General features: G+C 42.7%; 2 protein-coding genes across 2 annotated transcripts; both read left to right on the top strand.

Annotated features, from left to right (window-relative positions):
- The first annotated feature begins 9,297 nt into the window (after nucleotides 1-9,297).
- LOC132255985 (uncharacterized) lies at nucleotides 9,298-13,394 on the top strand. Its single transcript, XM_059752162.1, has 7 exons — nucleotides 9,298-9,479; nucleotides 10,964-11,120; nucleotides 11,177-11,339; nucleotides 12,029-12,159; nucleotides 12,219-12,892; nucleotides 12,951-13,159; nucleotides 13,282-13,394. Exons 1-7 carry the CDS (start codon nucleotides 9,298-9,300, stop codon nucleotides 13,392-13,394), a joined length of 1,629 nt encoding a protein of 542 aa, XP_059608145.1.
- On the top strand, nucleotides 11,501-11,943 carry LOC132266085 (probable small nuclear ribonucleoprotein E). Its single transcript, XM_059766922.1, has one exon. It carries the CDS (start codon nucleotides 11,571-11,573, stop codon nucleotides 11,862-11,864), a length of 294 nt encoding a protein of 97 aa, XP_059622905.1. The 5' UTR covers nucleotides 11,501-11,570; the 3' UTR covers nucleotides 11,865-11,943.
- Nucleotides 13,395-13,496: the final 102 nt, after the last annotated feature.

Genomic DNA, 13,496 nt, shown 5'->3' with positions numbered 1-13,496 from the left:
GTGACTCTCTGTGGAATATTGCAAGCAATTTGCCTAATTCCCCTGCAGAGGAGAGTGAGAGGGGGGAAATCCATTTTGCGGGGTCAGAACGGGGTTCGGCAGTCACTGAAGGAGGCGAAACGAGGAAAAAGCATTAAATCCCCAAAGTGAATTAATATAAAACTAATCCTCCGGAACATGATAAACAAAAGACACTCAATCGCTTAATGGAATAATAATGCCAGGGGGTGGGATGGGCGCCAAGTGGGGCCCACAGCTCGGTTGGGGTTTTGTGTGTGCGAAATAAATGATCTCGCATGTGCCACCCGGAGACACATTCTGGGCGCCCGAGCAGAGAGTGTAATGACTTATGCGGAGACACTGGGACATCCTTCCGCAGAACAATGGTCGGGCTCTGGGCGCAACCCTGCGGCCGAGGGTGGGCGGAAGCCTCCACTGACCGCAACACGAGGGGAAAGCATTGAAATTGTCTCAGATGAACAAGACACATTCACCAGAAAGGATAATTATCTGCATTGTCACCCTCGAATGTTGAGGGTGTCAAGTCATCAGAATAAAATGTATTTCCCACAATTCATGTGCGATTTACACATTTTGCACGCTTTTGTGCGAAATACAGTAAACACGAGGAAATTACTTGAAAGCCCAGGTGTTGAGCTCAGGATTCATTCAAAGGAATTGTATGTTTTTGAACAACAGACTTCACTTAAGGGAAATTACAAGGGAAATAACTATCATATTGCAGTGCTCAGTGTCTTTTGTTGTGATTGAGGAAGCTTTTATTTGAAGTGAAAATAGAACAGTTTGGATATCGATGGGTGAATTGAAAGCTCTGAAAAGTCGATTTACAGAGTTTTCCTCTTGTGTATATTTGAAAAACTCTTTTCGTCGCACATTTTTTCGAAGAAAATTGCTTCAAACTGCAGTAAAACGGTATTTTCCTAAGATTTTCTTAGCTTTTAAATGAATATAATATTTATAAAATTAAATATAATAAAAAAATTTTTGAAAATGATTAATATAGAACAATGTTAGAATTTTATAATTAACAGCTTGGAAGATTTTTGAGGTGAACTTGGCAAATTTCGAATCAATTTAACGTTTAATTTTCCATTTAATCTCCTGAAAAATGGCAATTTATAAAGAAATTGAATGAGAATTCATGTGCAGATTTCACACAGGGCTATTAAATAATATAATGTCTTGATTAGGTTAGGAAATTCTCATTATGTTTTAGCGCAATGAAACTGCATTGTCAACAAATGATATTAAGCCTGTCAATGAGGATGCTTGTAAAGTTTATAGTTTTCAATTTCAGTCGTTTAGTACGGCGCAAACAGGAGGTCATTGAGCCATTACACCAGATAATCCAACACGTTCCCTTATTTACATTTCTCTGACTGTGCACAGTGATTGAGAGGCGTGTGGGTGGAAAATTCGCATCCCTTCGACGGGGAATTCAGCCCGGAATAATCCCAGCGTGGAGATGCATAGTGGGAAATGTCTGTTTCGATTGGACTTTTATTGATTGGCAGTGAAATTTAATTAGTGTATAGCCCAACCATTCAGAAGCACTCCCACTTTCACGCGCAATAATCCACCCCCGCGTGCCAAAACACCGTCAGCCGGCGCTTTTTGCTCGTCGCGGCGGGAAAACTCATTCACGTGGCTGAAGGAGGACAAAGGAGGAAATTCCCGTGGTGATCAAGAACTTCTGGTTTATTTTCCACACACATTTACGAGCGTCAAAGCACGAGTGGGGCGAATGGACAAACGGAATTTTTAATACCCCCCGCGATGGTCTTGAGATAATCCTCCCGATGCGAAGACTCCGGATTGCCATGGAGAAAATTGAGAAAATAAACGAAATGAATTGGCGTGTTTCTATTTTTAATTGAAATTTCCCCTTTTCCACCGTGTGGCGGAGATGAAAAAAAGGCCACTAAATCTTCACACCCGCCATGGAAAATCGAATCAATTGCTGTGCATTGAATGATTTGGAAATCCGTGAAAATTCCGCAAAGGCGCGTTTATTTTAATTTGTCAATGGGAAATCAATGAATGGTGGATTGGAAAAATAAATCCAACAATTGTCCATTTGCTATCTGGAGTTTCTCACTTTCAATGGATGTTTTTTTGTGTGGGTTTTATGTGTTTTTCCTTTAGTCATGTTGAGGAATTATACAAACCAATTTCATAAGAGATTTATTCATTGCTCTGCTGAATTCATTAATTGCGCCAAGAGGTAATTCAAGACTGTTGCAGAGGGAAATCCAACTCCATCGATGTGGAATTGACTTGCTTGTGCCAAAGTGAAGGAGTCAAGCGGGAATTTCACTTGAGAGCCTCCGTGATGTTTGTTCTAGAGAGGGTGAATTTCCAGGCGCCACTGCAATAAATAATCACCAAAGTGTCAAGGCGGCAATATTGAAATATCCTGGAGGATCTCATCATGGAGAATCAAGTGAGAGCAATGCCTCGGAGGTATTTTCACATTTACCATTCTCTCACATGACAGCGCTTCCCAATGGAATTCTCATCGTCGGCCGTCTCCAGTCATCCCTTTGCCTCCGGGCTAATGACACGTGACACGATGTGATGCGGTGAAAAATATTGGATTTGGATATTTTCGCCCTGACTTCCGATCAAACACCATAATATTGGATCACATCCACCACTTCCAATGAGATTAATTCATGGTCATCGAGGATTTGCTGGCGTGGAAAATAATCTTCGCCTGCATCCGACACAGAACGGACTTCAGTGGATTCCGGAGGCGTGGCTGCGAAGCTGAGCGTCGAAAGCAGAGCTTTTCCCAGTCACCAAGGGTGAAAGTGTACACATGAAAAAGCCCGCGAGCCATTTTCGAGGAAAACACTCAGTGATTGAAAATCGGAGATTATGTATGGAAGAGGGAATTTCAGATGGAGGAAAAATCAATAAAGAAATCCCTTTTTTTCTCAGTCCAAGAGAGGCGAATTCTTTGCAAGAGTGAATTGAAAAAAAAAAAAAAATATGGAGAATTTAATTGAACAAACATATATTCATGTTGTTCCAGAATGGAGCAAATATTTCGGAAATGTTTGGATATTTCTGTTTACAATTTGTCAGTGAATTCATTGTTAATTTAACTATTGCTTAAGTGCTTAAATTTCCTCTATTTCAGAGCTAACTATAAAGTTCTAATGGGAGTTAATGAGGGAGCATATCTTGGTGAGATGTTTTCCGAAATACGCTTTATCACCCCGAATTTCCCGCCATTCGCATTTTCCCCATAGGAAATGTCAATCAAAGTGGCGAGAAGAACACGATAAGGAATTTCTCCTATTCAGGTTCATTCAGCAATTGTTCTCATCTCTAAATTTCCTGTTTAAGTGCTTCAAACTGTACGGCTGAAGGGGTTTTCCTCTCTCTCATTTTCACACCGATGGGCGCTTCCAAGCGTGACCAAAACAGTGAGTGACAGATCGGAAATTGAAATTTCTGTGCGGCGTGAAAAGCCCAGGGAAAAAGTGCTTCACACAGCAGATGCACTCCGACAATAGCGATGGATGATCAGGAAATATCAAAACTTTCTTCACGGCGTGAAGGGAAATTTTTATGAAGTTTGTTTTTTCCCAGAGTAATTTCTGAGAGCAATAATTGTAGGTTTGGGGTGTGATTTAAAAATGAATTGAGCACCACTAAATGGTACTTTTTGGCAGTCCTTTTGGGGGTGTTTCAGATGCTTTATCGACGCCACACACACACAACCCAAAAATGAGACCCTGGAAATTAGTTAAATTTGCTGGGAAAACTCAATGAGAGTATTTAAATTTTAATTATGTGACTTTCTCACTTACAAGAGAAACCTCTGAATGTCTCCACAATATAATTCGAGTGCGGGTGAAGGGAAAATTGAGCGCGTAGAGTGATATTTTGTAGCAAATGGAGCCAATTATAATATTTGAGTGGTGGTTGTAATTTGATAAAGAAAACCACCGCGCAGAGAATTTCCACGGAGAAGTGTCCTTAAGTGGGTGAATGGGGAGAAGTATAAATTTTCACAAGCTCCTGTATCGAAAATGGAAGTTATATATGGAAAAGCCTGCGGGTTATAATTTTATTGAAAAAGACTTCTTACGGAGTAATTTCGCTTCTGTTCATCGCGTGGATTTCATTACATTTCTGACTACAGTTTGTTTAAATATGCATCAATAAATCTCTATGCAAATTTCTCTTGCTAATATTATGGGAATTATTGATGAAAATTACTCTCTGATAACTTTTTAGACACAGTCCACAGTATGAATATTGGAAGAATGTCTTTTCTATTGATTTTCCAGAAAGTCATTTGGGTGAAAATGCCTGTCAAATAATCGTCCTTTAAATGCTCTCTTGGGGGTGAAATTTTTCATATTCTCACCAAAGTGCCAATTAGAGTTATAAAAGGAATTCTCAGTGGAATTCGATGATATCTTGCATGATAATTCCTTCCTCTTCATTTACTTCCATCAATTTGTGAGGCGAAAAAACGGGTGAATTCAATATCAGAATGTCTTGATTATTTACACTCCAAATCACAATCGAAATGTTGTGTGTGAGTTTGAGATAAGGCAAGTATTTTGAGTTTTTTTTTCGAGTTGGAAAAAATGCTGCAACTTGAGAGATAATTTGAGGCGGACGCAAAGGGGAACTTAATCTAGACATGTACAAGATAAATCGGTTAACAAACAGAGCTCTGAAGCTCACAATTGTATAAATACACCACGCATTTTCGAGGAAGACATAAATTAAGAAGCTATGACACTTCTCGAATTGGAGAAAATGAATTACCATCCGCGTATACAATTTTACACACTCTTCCAGAGGTGATTTGGCCAGAGAAATGTTTTCCACTCCAAGATAATGGAATTTCCGTGTGCTCTATTTTTTCTTCGTGCGCTTGTTTGTCAATTGACGTGGTGAAGAAGGTTGACGAAAGAGTGATTTTTGATAAGCCCAAAGCGAAAGGGATTAAATCGTGTCTCCCTAATCACGTCCAATTACTTAATTTGCTCGACGTCATGTAATCCACATTTTCGATCAATTTGGTCTCAAATTATTTTGCGTGATCTCGAGAGTAATTTGAGGATTAACCGATGGGACGTGAAGATTTAATTTCCCGGGGCAGAGAAGTTAATTTGACGGACATTTCGAGAGCAACTGATTGGCGAGTTTATTGAATATTTCCTCATCATCCCGAAAAGTGCGAAAAAAGTCATACTCTCGAAACCACTTTATATCACTTGGAGGCGAATAACATGCTGATATGTAAAATTGGACACAATTGAGTTAAGAGCGAAAAACATTTATGCTCTGAAACACTTTCCAAGTACCTTTTTTCACCCACATTTCCACCGCCCATCAATTGTTTCCAATAAAAATCATTCCATCGCCGCTCGTCGTCTCAAATTGCTTCCACTTGAAATCAATCAAAAGAGCTTCATTTCCCTCTTGCAGACTTTTTGCAATTGTTGTTTCCACCACTCAATTTCTGGGGTTGAAACCCCACAGACAAAAATGTATTGCGCCATTGTGTGGCTCATGCAGAGGACAAATTTTTCCATCCAAATGTTGCCATTTGCCCATGAAAGGCGGCAGTAAGAGAAATCGTTTTCCCACCACGTTTGGATTTATTTGGAAATGTGAAAATCCCTTCCCTGCAATTGATTTCCCGAGTGAGTGTGTGTTCAAGGGATTCAGCCCAAGGGAAAGATAATACGACCAGAGGGCTGAGTCTTGAAATTCGTCAAAATCAGAATCAGTAGAAATTGACTGATTTTGAGAAATTTGCGAGTCTTGAGTAAAAATCAGTCTGAAACCGAGTCAAAATTGGCTCAAAATCAATCAACTCGTGTTGACATGAGAACATCGAGTCAACACGATTGCTCAATGTCTCAATTTTAAGATTTTACTTCAATTAGAGTATCAAATGGCCATCGATGGCATCGGAAATGGATAATAGAATAATTATTCTAATTGTTTTTAATTTTATATTGATAATTTTCCTTATTATTGCTGAGATATAAGCATCTCTTTTCTTGCGCTCGCGTAAGAGGCTCAGAGACGGAAAATAATTTCTTTCCATGCGCGCTGAGTCCCTGAGAGTCCCTCTTTGCAGTGTCGAGGCAACGATAATCCAAATTTTATTATGTCATACATAATCCTTGCCATAAACATTTTCAGTTTTGAAGGTATCTTTAATTGAATGGAATTCCCAAATTCTTCGCCCTTTGCTTAGTGCTTAAGTGTCATGAATTATTAATCAATGAACTGAACTTGTGAACATATAAGACAAATCCAAGTGTAATCAGAAGATGAACAATTGGTTCAACAAAAAAAATGGATGGAGAAATTTTTGCAAAGGGGAGGAAGTCGATCCCCATCTCGTGGGGCACCTCAAGATCACTCGCAGAAGTCTCATTCTGCTCCTGAGACTTCTCGTATAACCGCAGGAGAACATCTGTACGTTAATAATGCACATTATTCACATATTTGTCGCCCAAGGGTTAATTTTTAGCCTTCTTAAGGCGTGGGCAGACACCCCAGGATAATTCCTTGGGGTAAAAGTTAAGTTTGAGGAGCATTTTTATCATTTTCTGCCTCAAACACCGCAACTTGGCTCAAATCAAAACAACAAAATGACGTTTCTGCCTGCGTTCCGAAAGCATTTCCCCTCCCGAAAAATTCCGAAGACTGATTTTGACTCAAGACTCAAGAAACTTTCAAAATTGTGATCATGTCAACAAGTTAAAAATCGATGAGGTTCTGTTGATTCTGATTTTGACCATTTTCAAGACTCAGCCCTCAGAATTATGTACAAAATTTTCAGTTGCTTGATGAAAAAAATTATATATTTTAAAGGCATCTTTTTAGAATCTCTTCAAAAATATCTCAAAATCGTTGATTTTCCGTTGAAAATGGAGCAAATTGTTCTTTTAAAATACCCAATTTTAATGTTCAAATAATATTTTGAGGCTATGTTTGACTTTAGCATTAACTAAATTGACTTTATGTGTTCGAAATAGTATTTCTGTGATCTTTCAGCACTATTAATAGAGTTAAAATGTCCAGAAACACAAAATTTGATAGATTAAGATGTGATTCACTTGCTAAGATCTCTTAAATTGCTTACATAACCTAGAAATATTTTGTGAATATTGTGTTTTTTTTCATTTCTATCGCTATTTCGGCGAGCTGTACACTACTTTCAATCAGAATATGTGTCCCTTGATTCAGACCATTGAAAGCCTTCACCCTCATAAAATGTATCATAAATTGTATTCACAGGCAGTTTCTTATCTCGAATCAACTGCTAAAATTGTATTTTCCATCATATTGCAATAAGTATGAAAATTATTGGTCAATTCTATATGGCGAAAGTGTTCAATTCCCTCATGCTGACTCTCCTTTTGTCACCGTGAAATTGTTCTATTGTATCCCTTTTCCGGCTTCGCAGTGTGATTCCTTCATCTTCTCCATCCCATGGCTTCAGAGATTGTTTCTTCCACATCGACGAACCCACACTGCCTCCATCTTGCTGCGCGATCTCCCGGGAGAAGCTAAGCTACGAGAGTATCGAAGACAAGAATCCCGCCATTGAGCTCGAGTGGATGCTTTGGTCGCACTCAAGCCACTCGAGATCGTTTACCATGGAATTCAGCGCCTTCGGAGAGTGAGAAATCTGAAGTTCTCTCCAAGCCACATTTTTCTCCACACAGAGAGAAAGAGTGATTAATTGCAGCGGGAAAATTTATTTCCTTAATTAACATCATCGGGGAGTTGGGGAATTTTTCTCCACTTCGCAATTACAGCCGCACAATGCAGAAGATAATTTAGTGCCTCGCGGTGAAATTATTTCCATATTTTGCATAAATTATGCTGCACAAACGCTAATATATAGTCAAAGAGTTTTTGGCGCACCTTTAATACCAAAACATTTTTGGCACAATTATATTTCACTCAATGAGATTGTTTGGCCAGTGTTTATTTGGCAGAAAACTAGCGTAATTTGTGGAAATTTGCATAACTGGATTTTGGAATGTCACGTTGTCAATATGTGATATGATAATCCTGTTAGTTAGTGTTTGTTTAAATTGGTTGATTGATTGGCAGAAGGATGAATAATAATTGGTAGCAGAATGCAGGTTAATTAGGTTCTTGTACTATGTAATCAGTGGATAATTGGCAAATTCAATTCGATTTTCTCGAACCACAGAATATTGTAGGAAAACCCGGAAAATACAAGCGGAAAATATGTTTCAGACTTGCTAAACATCTGCAAGAATCGATTAAAGAGCAGAAAGAGACCAGAAGAAATAGAGCGAATCTAAAGATGGAGAAAAGAGAGTCCTTGTAAACCAATTCAAGTCATTTTCAACATCCCGAGATTTTCAGCATTTGAACATTTTCCCTTTTCATGAAGTAATAATCATGATAATTCATAATATAAGGACTAATTAGTCCTAATTGGTTCACATCAGTCCTATTTTTCTTCTAAAATTGTGTTTAAAAAGGAAATTTCAAGCATTTTGTGTCCTATTTTCCCCAAAATTGTGTAAAAACTTAGTTAAACATTGTCGATAAGTCAATTGTCGATAACTTTAATGGAGAAAGAAGAAGCAGACACTAAGATTGCTGTCTTTAGTGTGTTTCATCCAAGCATACTTGGTAAGTATTTCTTTTTATTAAATTCCCGTCTCACTACAATGTTGAATCTAAGAAGAGCGACTGCCTGATGGATGTTTGAGAAGCTCTGGCCAATGGGAGTCTGAGGAAGACGCCTATAGATCTGCGGAGGCAGCGAGCGAAACAGGTAGACGAAGAATTCCTCATGATCGCGCCGCAGAGCGAGTGATTGTGTTGGTTTGGGTTTGTTGTCAGTTCTTGGAGTCGCTCAGGTGCTCTCGAGTGTTTTGCCGCCGTGCAATTTTCCACGCTGATGTTTAGATGGACAGAGTGGGTGGAAAATTGTGCAAATAGTGTGAAGTGCCCTTGAATCCCTTCAATGTCGTGCGGATGAGTTGAAAATTCTGCCCAAATTTCGAGTGGAAATAGATGGAATTTGTGAGTGTCATCCACTTCTTGACGAGTGCTTTGCTTCGTATTCGTGCCTGGGCTTTTGTGTACCTGAGTGTGTGTGTTTCTGGCGTTTTATGACTATTTTATTGTCCCACACAAGCTCACAACACACTCTGGAGAGTGTGTGTTATTTTGATTTTCTGCTCGCGCCATTCACAAAACGCCTCGAAGCGAATTTCCCGGCCAGCCGGAAGAATGGGTTCCCGCGCCCCGAACTCCAACAGCTTCTTGCTGGGCGACAAGGCTCTGGCCGGCCTGCCGCAGCTCCTGGACGACCTGCAGCGCCTGTCCGAGGATCAGGACAGCGCCGACGTGGTCTTCCTCGTGGGACGAGACGAGGAGAGAGTCTATGCGCACAGGATCATCATGATGGCCAGGTGAGAATCCACATTCGAGGAAGAGCAGAAGATTTTCCCATAGAAAGACGGACAAATAGGCAGGAATTAGGCATAATTCGTCCTCTAACTCTGCTTAATATCATTGATAATTTCTCAGAAGACTTTTCCTGATCTTGAAGTCAAAAGCAAGGCTGTACTTGAGGTCTTGCGGAGAGGCGATTGCCTTCCTCTTGCAAGACAGATATTCGGAGCTGAAATGTGCACTTTTCCGCCCTGTTCTGGAGAGCCAAAGACAGCATGGGAAAATCCATTTTCATGAGATTTGCATGCGGTTTATCTTGTGTGAGGTGGAGGAAAATTGCAAATCGCCCACGAAATGGAAAAATGTTCCTTTGTCGAGAGGGCAAAAGCATTGAGAGAAGTTTCGAACATGAGACACATTTCATATCTTCAGCATCATGAATTGTACTTAAAATATTCATGAAATATTCAACTTATTTCATTCCGCATCGCATTCATCCGTCTGTCGGGGCTGCAGTGAAAGAGATTGAATTCTTCATTCTATTCTTCGCGACTCTTCGAGGAGGATGAAAAGCCAAAGAATTGATCCACATGTCACTCATCGTTAAGCACATTCAGGGATTTTCCATGAAAGAATCGCAAGCAGGATGTTATATTAAATATTTTTTCGCCATCCCGGGGATTTTCTCCTGGCGAATGTCGCATTGTTGGCGAAGGATTCCTCTAGAAACACCCGGAAATTGGAATATTTCACTCAATTCCCCTTCAATATGTGTGAGATACGATTTTCCACCCACTCGCAATGCCACAGGATGAATTCGGGAAATCAAATGCGATGTAATTGCGCCTCTTCAGAAACGCGGTGGAGCTTCAATTTGAATTTAGTGCTGTTCTATTGATCAATCAATTAACTGTACCAACTCAAAATTTGGCCTTCGACCATGTCTTTCCCTTCGCCAATCTAAGCTCTGTGTGCGCCGATTCCCACGCCAGAGTTGAAGAGATTCTGAATGGAAGATTACAATTGAACTATGAAGTTTAATTTTATTGGGGAGGAATTGATATTTATAGCATTTTTAAATGTTTTACACTTAATGGAAAACAATAAAAGTTATATCAAGCTTTAAAATTTAGTAAAATTAACAAACATTTGTTAAAAATGTGAGTTTCTTAACAAATTCCTTTAAGCTTGTTCGAATAAGACACTTTCAATCTTCAAACATCACCAAAATCATTTCTTATCTTTGATCTACAGCAATTCACTCTCAACTCCTTCCATTGCACATGTTGAAAATGATATTTGCTCTCCATCTTCTGAGCGGCTTAATTGAATGCTCGCCAAAGTTGTCTATTTGAGTAGAATTTTCCACTTTTATCCTCTCAATGGAACTACTTCAATTGTCCAATTCCGATTTTCAATCTTTTTCTCCCACTTGAGGCTGAAAAATAAACTCTTCTCGCTGTGCTTAAATATTTGACGATCTCTGTGCTCTATTTTGCAGGTGTAAAAGCTTCCAGACGCTGAAAAGGGGGGAAATCTGCCGCATTCCCGGATGCAGCGTCTTGCCAGCTGCTCCAGGAACGCCGATTCCCATTCGATTGCCACACTTGAGCGCCGACGTCTTTCGCCAGTTCATCCTCTACGTCTACACGGGCAAGGTGACTCCCCAGATGCACGGCTTAATGAATTTTGCACTGAATTTCGTCTGCTTCAGATTCTCCTGCAAGATTCCATCTTCGAGATGATGTCAATGGCTAAAGATTTGGGCGTCGATGAGCTGCGAACGGCGTGCGAAGATCACGTCGTGTCGACGCTTTCAGTGGCCAACGCGTGCACCTTCCTCATCGCCGTCATGGACATTCAAGAGAAAACAACAGGTATTATGACAATAATCAAATGCAAATTCAAGTCAGTCTTATTCGGCACGTTGAATTTGAAAGCAAAGTGTGTCTCTGCTAGAGTGTGTCTGCGATGAAATGTCGTCGATTAATCGCTCACGCGCGCAAAATATCGTGACGCCAGTCGAACGTTTATTCGGCGAGAAAACATAAACAAGCCGCTTGTGTTGCAAGTTCATCTGTGAATTTCCCGTGAAAAACCCGCCCGAAATGTCGTTCAAAGGCAACGCGAAGGTGCAGAAGGTGATGGTGCAGCCCATCAACCTCATCTTCCGCTATCTGCAGAACCGGTCGCGCGTGCAGGTGTGGCTGTTCGAGAACGTCAACACCCGGCTCGAGGGGCACATCGTGGGCTTCGACGAGTACATGAACCTGGTGCTGGATGACGCCGAGGAGGTGAACATCAAGACGAAGAGCCGCCGCCAGCTGGGCAGGATAATGCTCAAGGGCGACAACATCACGCTCATCCAGAACGTGAATCCCGGCTCGGGGATGCAAATGTGAGGTTAAGGCGTCCGGGAGGAGACATCGGAGGATTTGGCGCGTTCCAGGGAGGGCTTTTCGAATAAAGTGTATTATTTAACCCGGCCTTTTCACTGGATTCCGCGAGGGGAGCGCGCGACCGAATGTCCGGAAGGCAGTTCTGATGGTCTTCTTGTGTTTTGCAGGCGCCAAGTGCACAGCCTTCATGGAGAGATGCGTGAGCTACATCGGAGAGAATGCCGCGGAGTGCGTGAAGACGAATGCCTTCCTCAATCTGACCAAGGAGGGCCTGATTAAGCTCATCTCGTCGGACTACGTGAGTGCGAATGGGGCTTCCGGAGGAGCAGAGACTGTCTAACATTTGATTTCCCGCAGTTCTGCCTGGAGGAGGAGGACGTGTGGCGCTGCGTGCTGGCCTGGGCGAAGAACCAGGCCGGCGTGACGCAGCCCACGGCACACTGGACGGAGGAGGAGCGCGTGCGTGTGTGCCAGCATCTCTCGGGCGTCATCAGCCACGTGCGCCTGCTGCAGATCGACAGCAAGGTGTTCGCGGAGGAAGTGGAGCCCACGGGCGCCGTGCCGATGGAGCTGTCGCTCGAGCGCTATCGCTTCGCCGCGCTGAGCGCCCCCGTCGCCCTGCCGACGCCCGGCGACACGGACAAGCGCCTGCAGCCGCGCCTGCTGCTCAATCTCTTCCCCGGCTCGGCGATCCTCAAGAGCGACAAGCTCCATCTGCAGAGCGTGCTCAACGGCTGGTTCGGCGGCCCCAAGCAGATGTGGAAGCTGGCCTTCAGGGCATCCGAGCACGCCTTCTCCGCCGTGTCCTTCCATCGCTACTGCGATGGCGTGGCGCCCACGATGGTGATCGCGCTGGGCGCGCGCGGAGAGATCTCCGGCGGCTTCAGCGACGTGCCGTGGGCGAAGAACAGCCGCAAGGGCGGCTACATCCACTCCGAGAAGGCCTTCCTCTTCGCCCTGGCCGGCGGCCCCGAGCCGCCGCTCAAGTTCGGCATCGTGAAGAAGCCCTACGCCATCTGCTACCATCCGGAGTGAGTGATCCCGAGAAGAGTGTCTCTTCCAGTCCACACACTGACTATTTCCTTGCAGCTGCGGCCCTATTTTCGGTGCCGGCGCTGATCTGCTCATCTCCAACTCGTGCAGCTCCAACATGGATTCCTACTCGAATCTCCCGCACTCCTACGACGGCCCCGGCGCCAGCTGCTCCAGCATGTTCGGCGACTACAACTTCACGATTGTAGATTACGAGGTCTACACAACAGCTTCGCCGGCGGAGGCGGCGCGCGGTGGCGCCAAAGGTGAGCGATTCTGAAGGTGAGTTTTGCCTACCTGTCGGCGTTTTCTCTCTGGCATTTCGAAATAAACGATTCTCAGCCTCCTGATCTTGATGAAATGCAAAATTGCCGCGGCGTTTGTGCAGAATCATCTTCTCATGCGCGGCGTGAGAGTGCAGGAGAGATGCTGCCCAATAATTATGTGGCAGGAATTGTAGCGAGAAAAATGGCCGTGGAATTGATCTCGCGAGATTTATGAGGTGAAGACAAGTGCCTCTTTGATCGATGGACAAGGAGAGCTTCTGGAAGTGATTGTTAAATGCAATGATGGAGCAGTGCAGCGCGAAATGAGGCTGCAGAT

Source organism: Phlebotomus argentipes, unplaced genomic scaffold (assembly GCF_947086385.1).
Source record: "Phlebotomus argentipes unplaced genomic scaffold, Phlebotomus argentipes genome assembly contig_5, whole genome shotgun sequence".
Taxonomy (NCBI): domain Eukaryota; kingdom Metazoa; phylum Arthropoda; class Insecta; order Diptera; family Psychodidae; genus Phlebotomus; species Phlebotomus argentipes.
The sequence above is the reverse complement of the archived record's forward strand: the minus strand, read 5'-3'. Positions and strand labels throughout refer to the sequence as shown.

Coding starts and splice junctions, on each gene's coding strand:
- LOC132255985 (XM_059752162.1), top strand. CDS start 9,298: ATGGGTTCCCGCGCCCCGAACTCCAACAGCTTCTTGCTGGGCGACAAG. Junction 9,480..10,963: donor AGGATCATCATGATGGCCAG/GTGAGAATCCAC, acceptor TCTATTTTGCAG/GTGTAAAAGCTTCCAGACGC. Junction 12,893..12,950: donor GCCATCTGCTACCATCCGGA/GTGAGTGATCCC, acceptor ATTTCCTTGCAG/CTGCGGCCCTATTTTCGGTG.
- LOC132266085 (XM_059766922.1), top strand. CDS start 11,571: ATGTCGTTCAAAGGCAACGCGAAGGTGCAGAAGGTGATGGTGCAGCCC.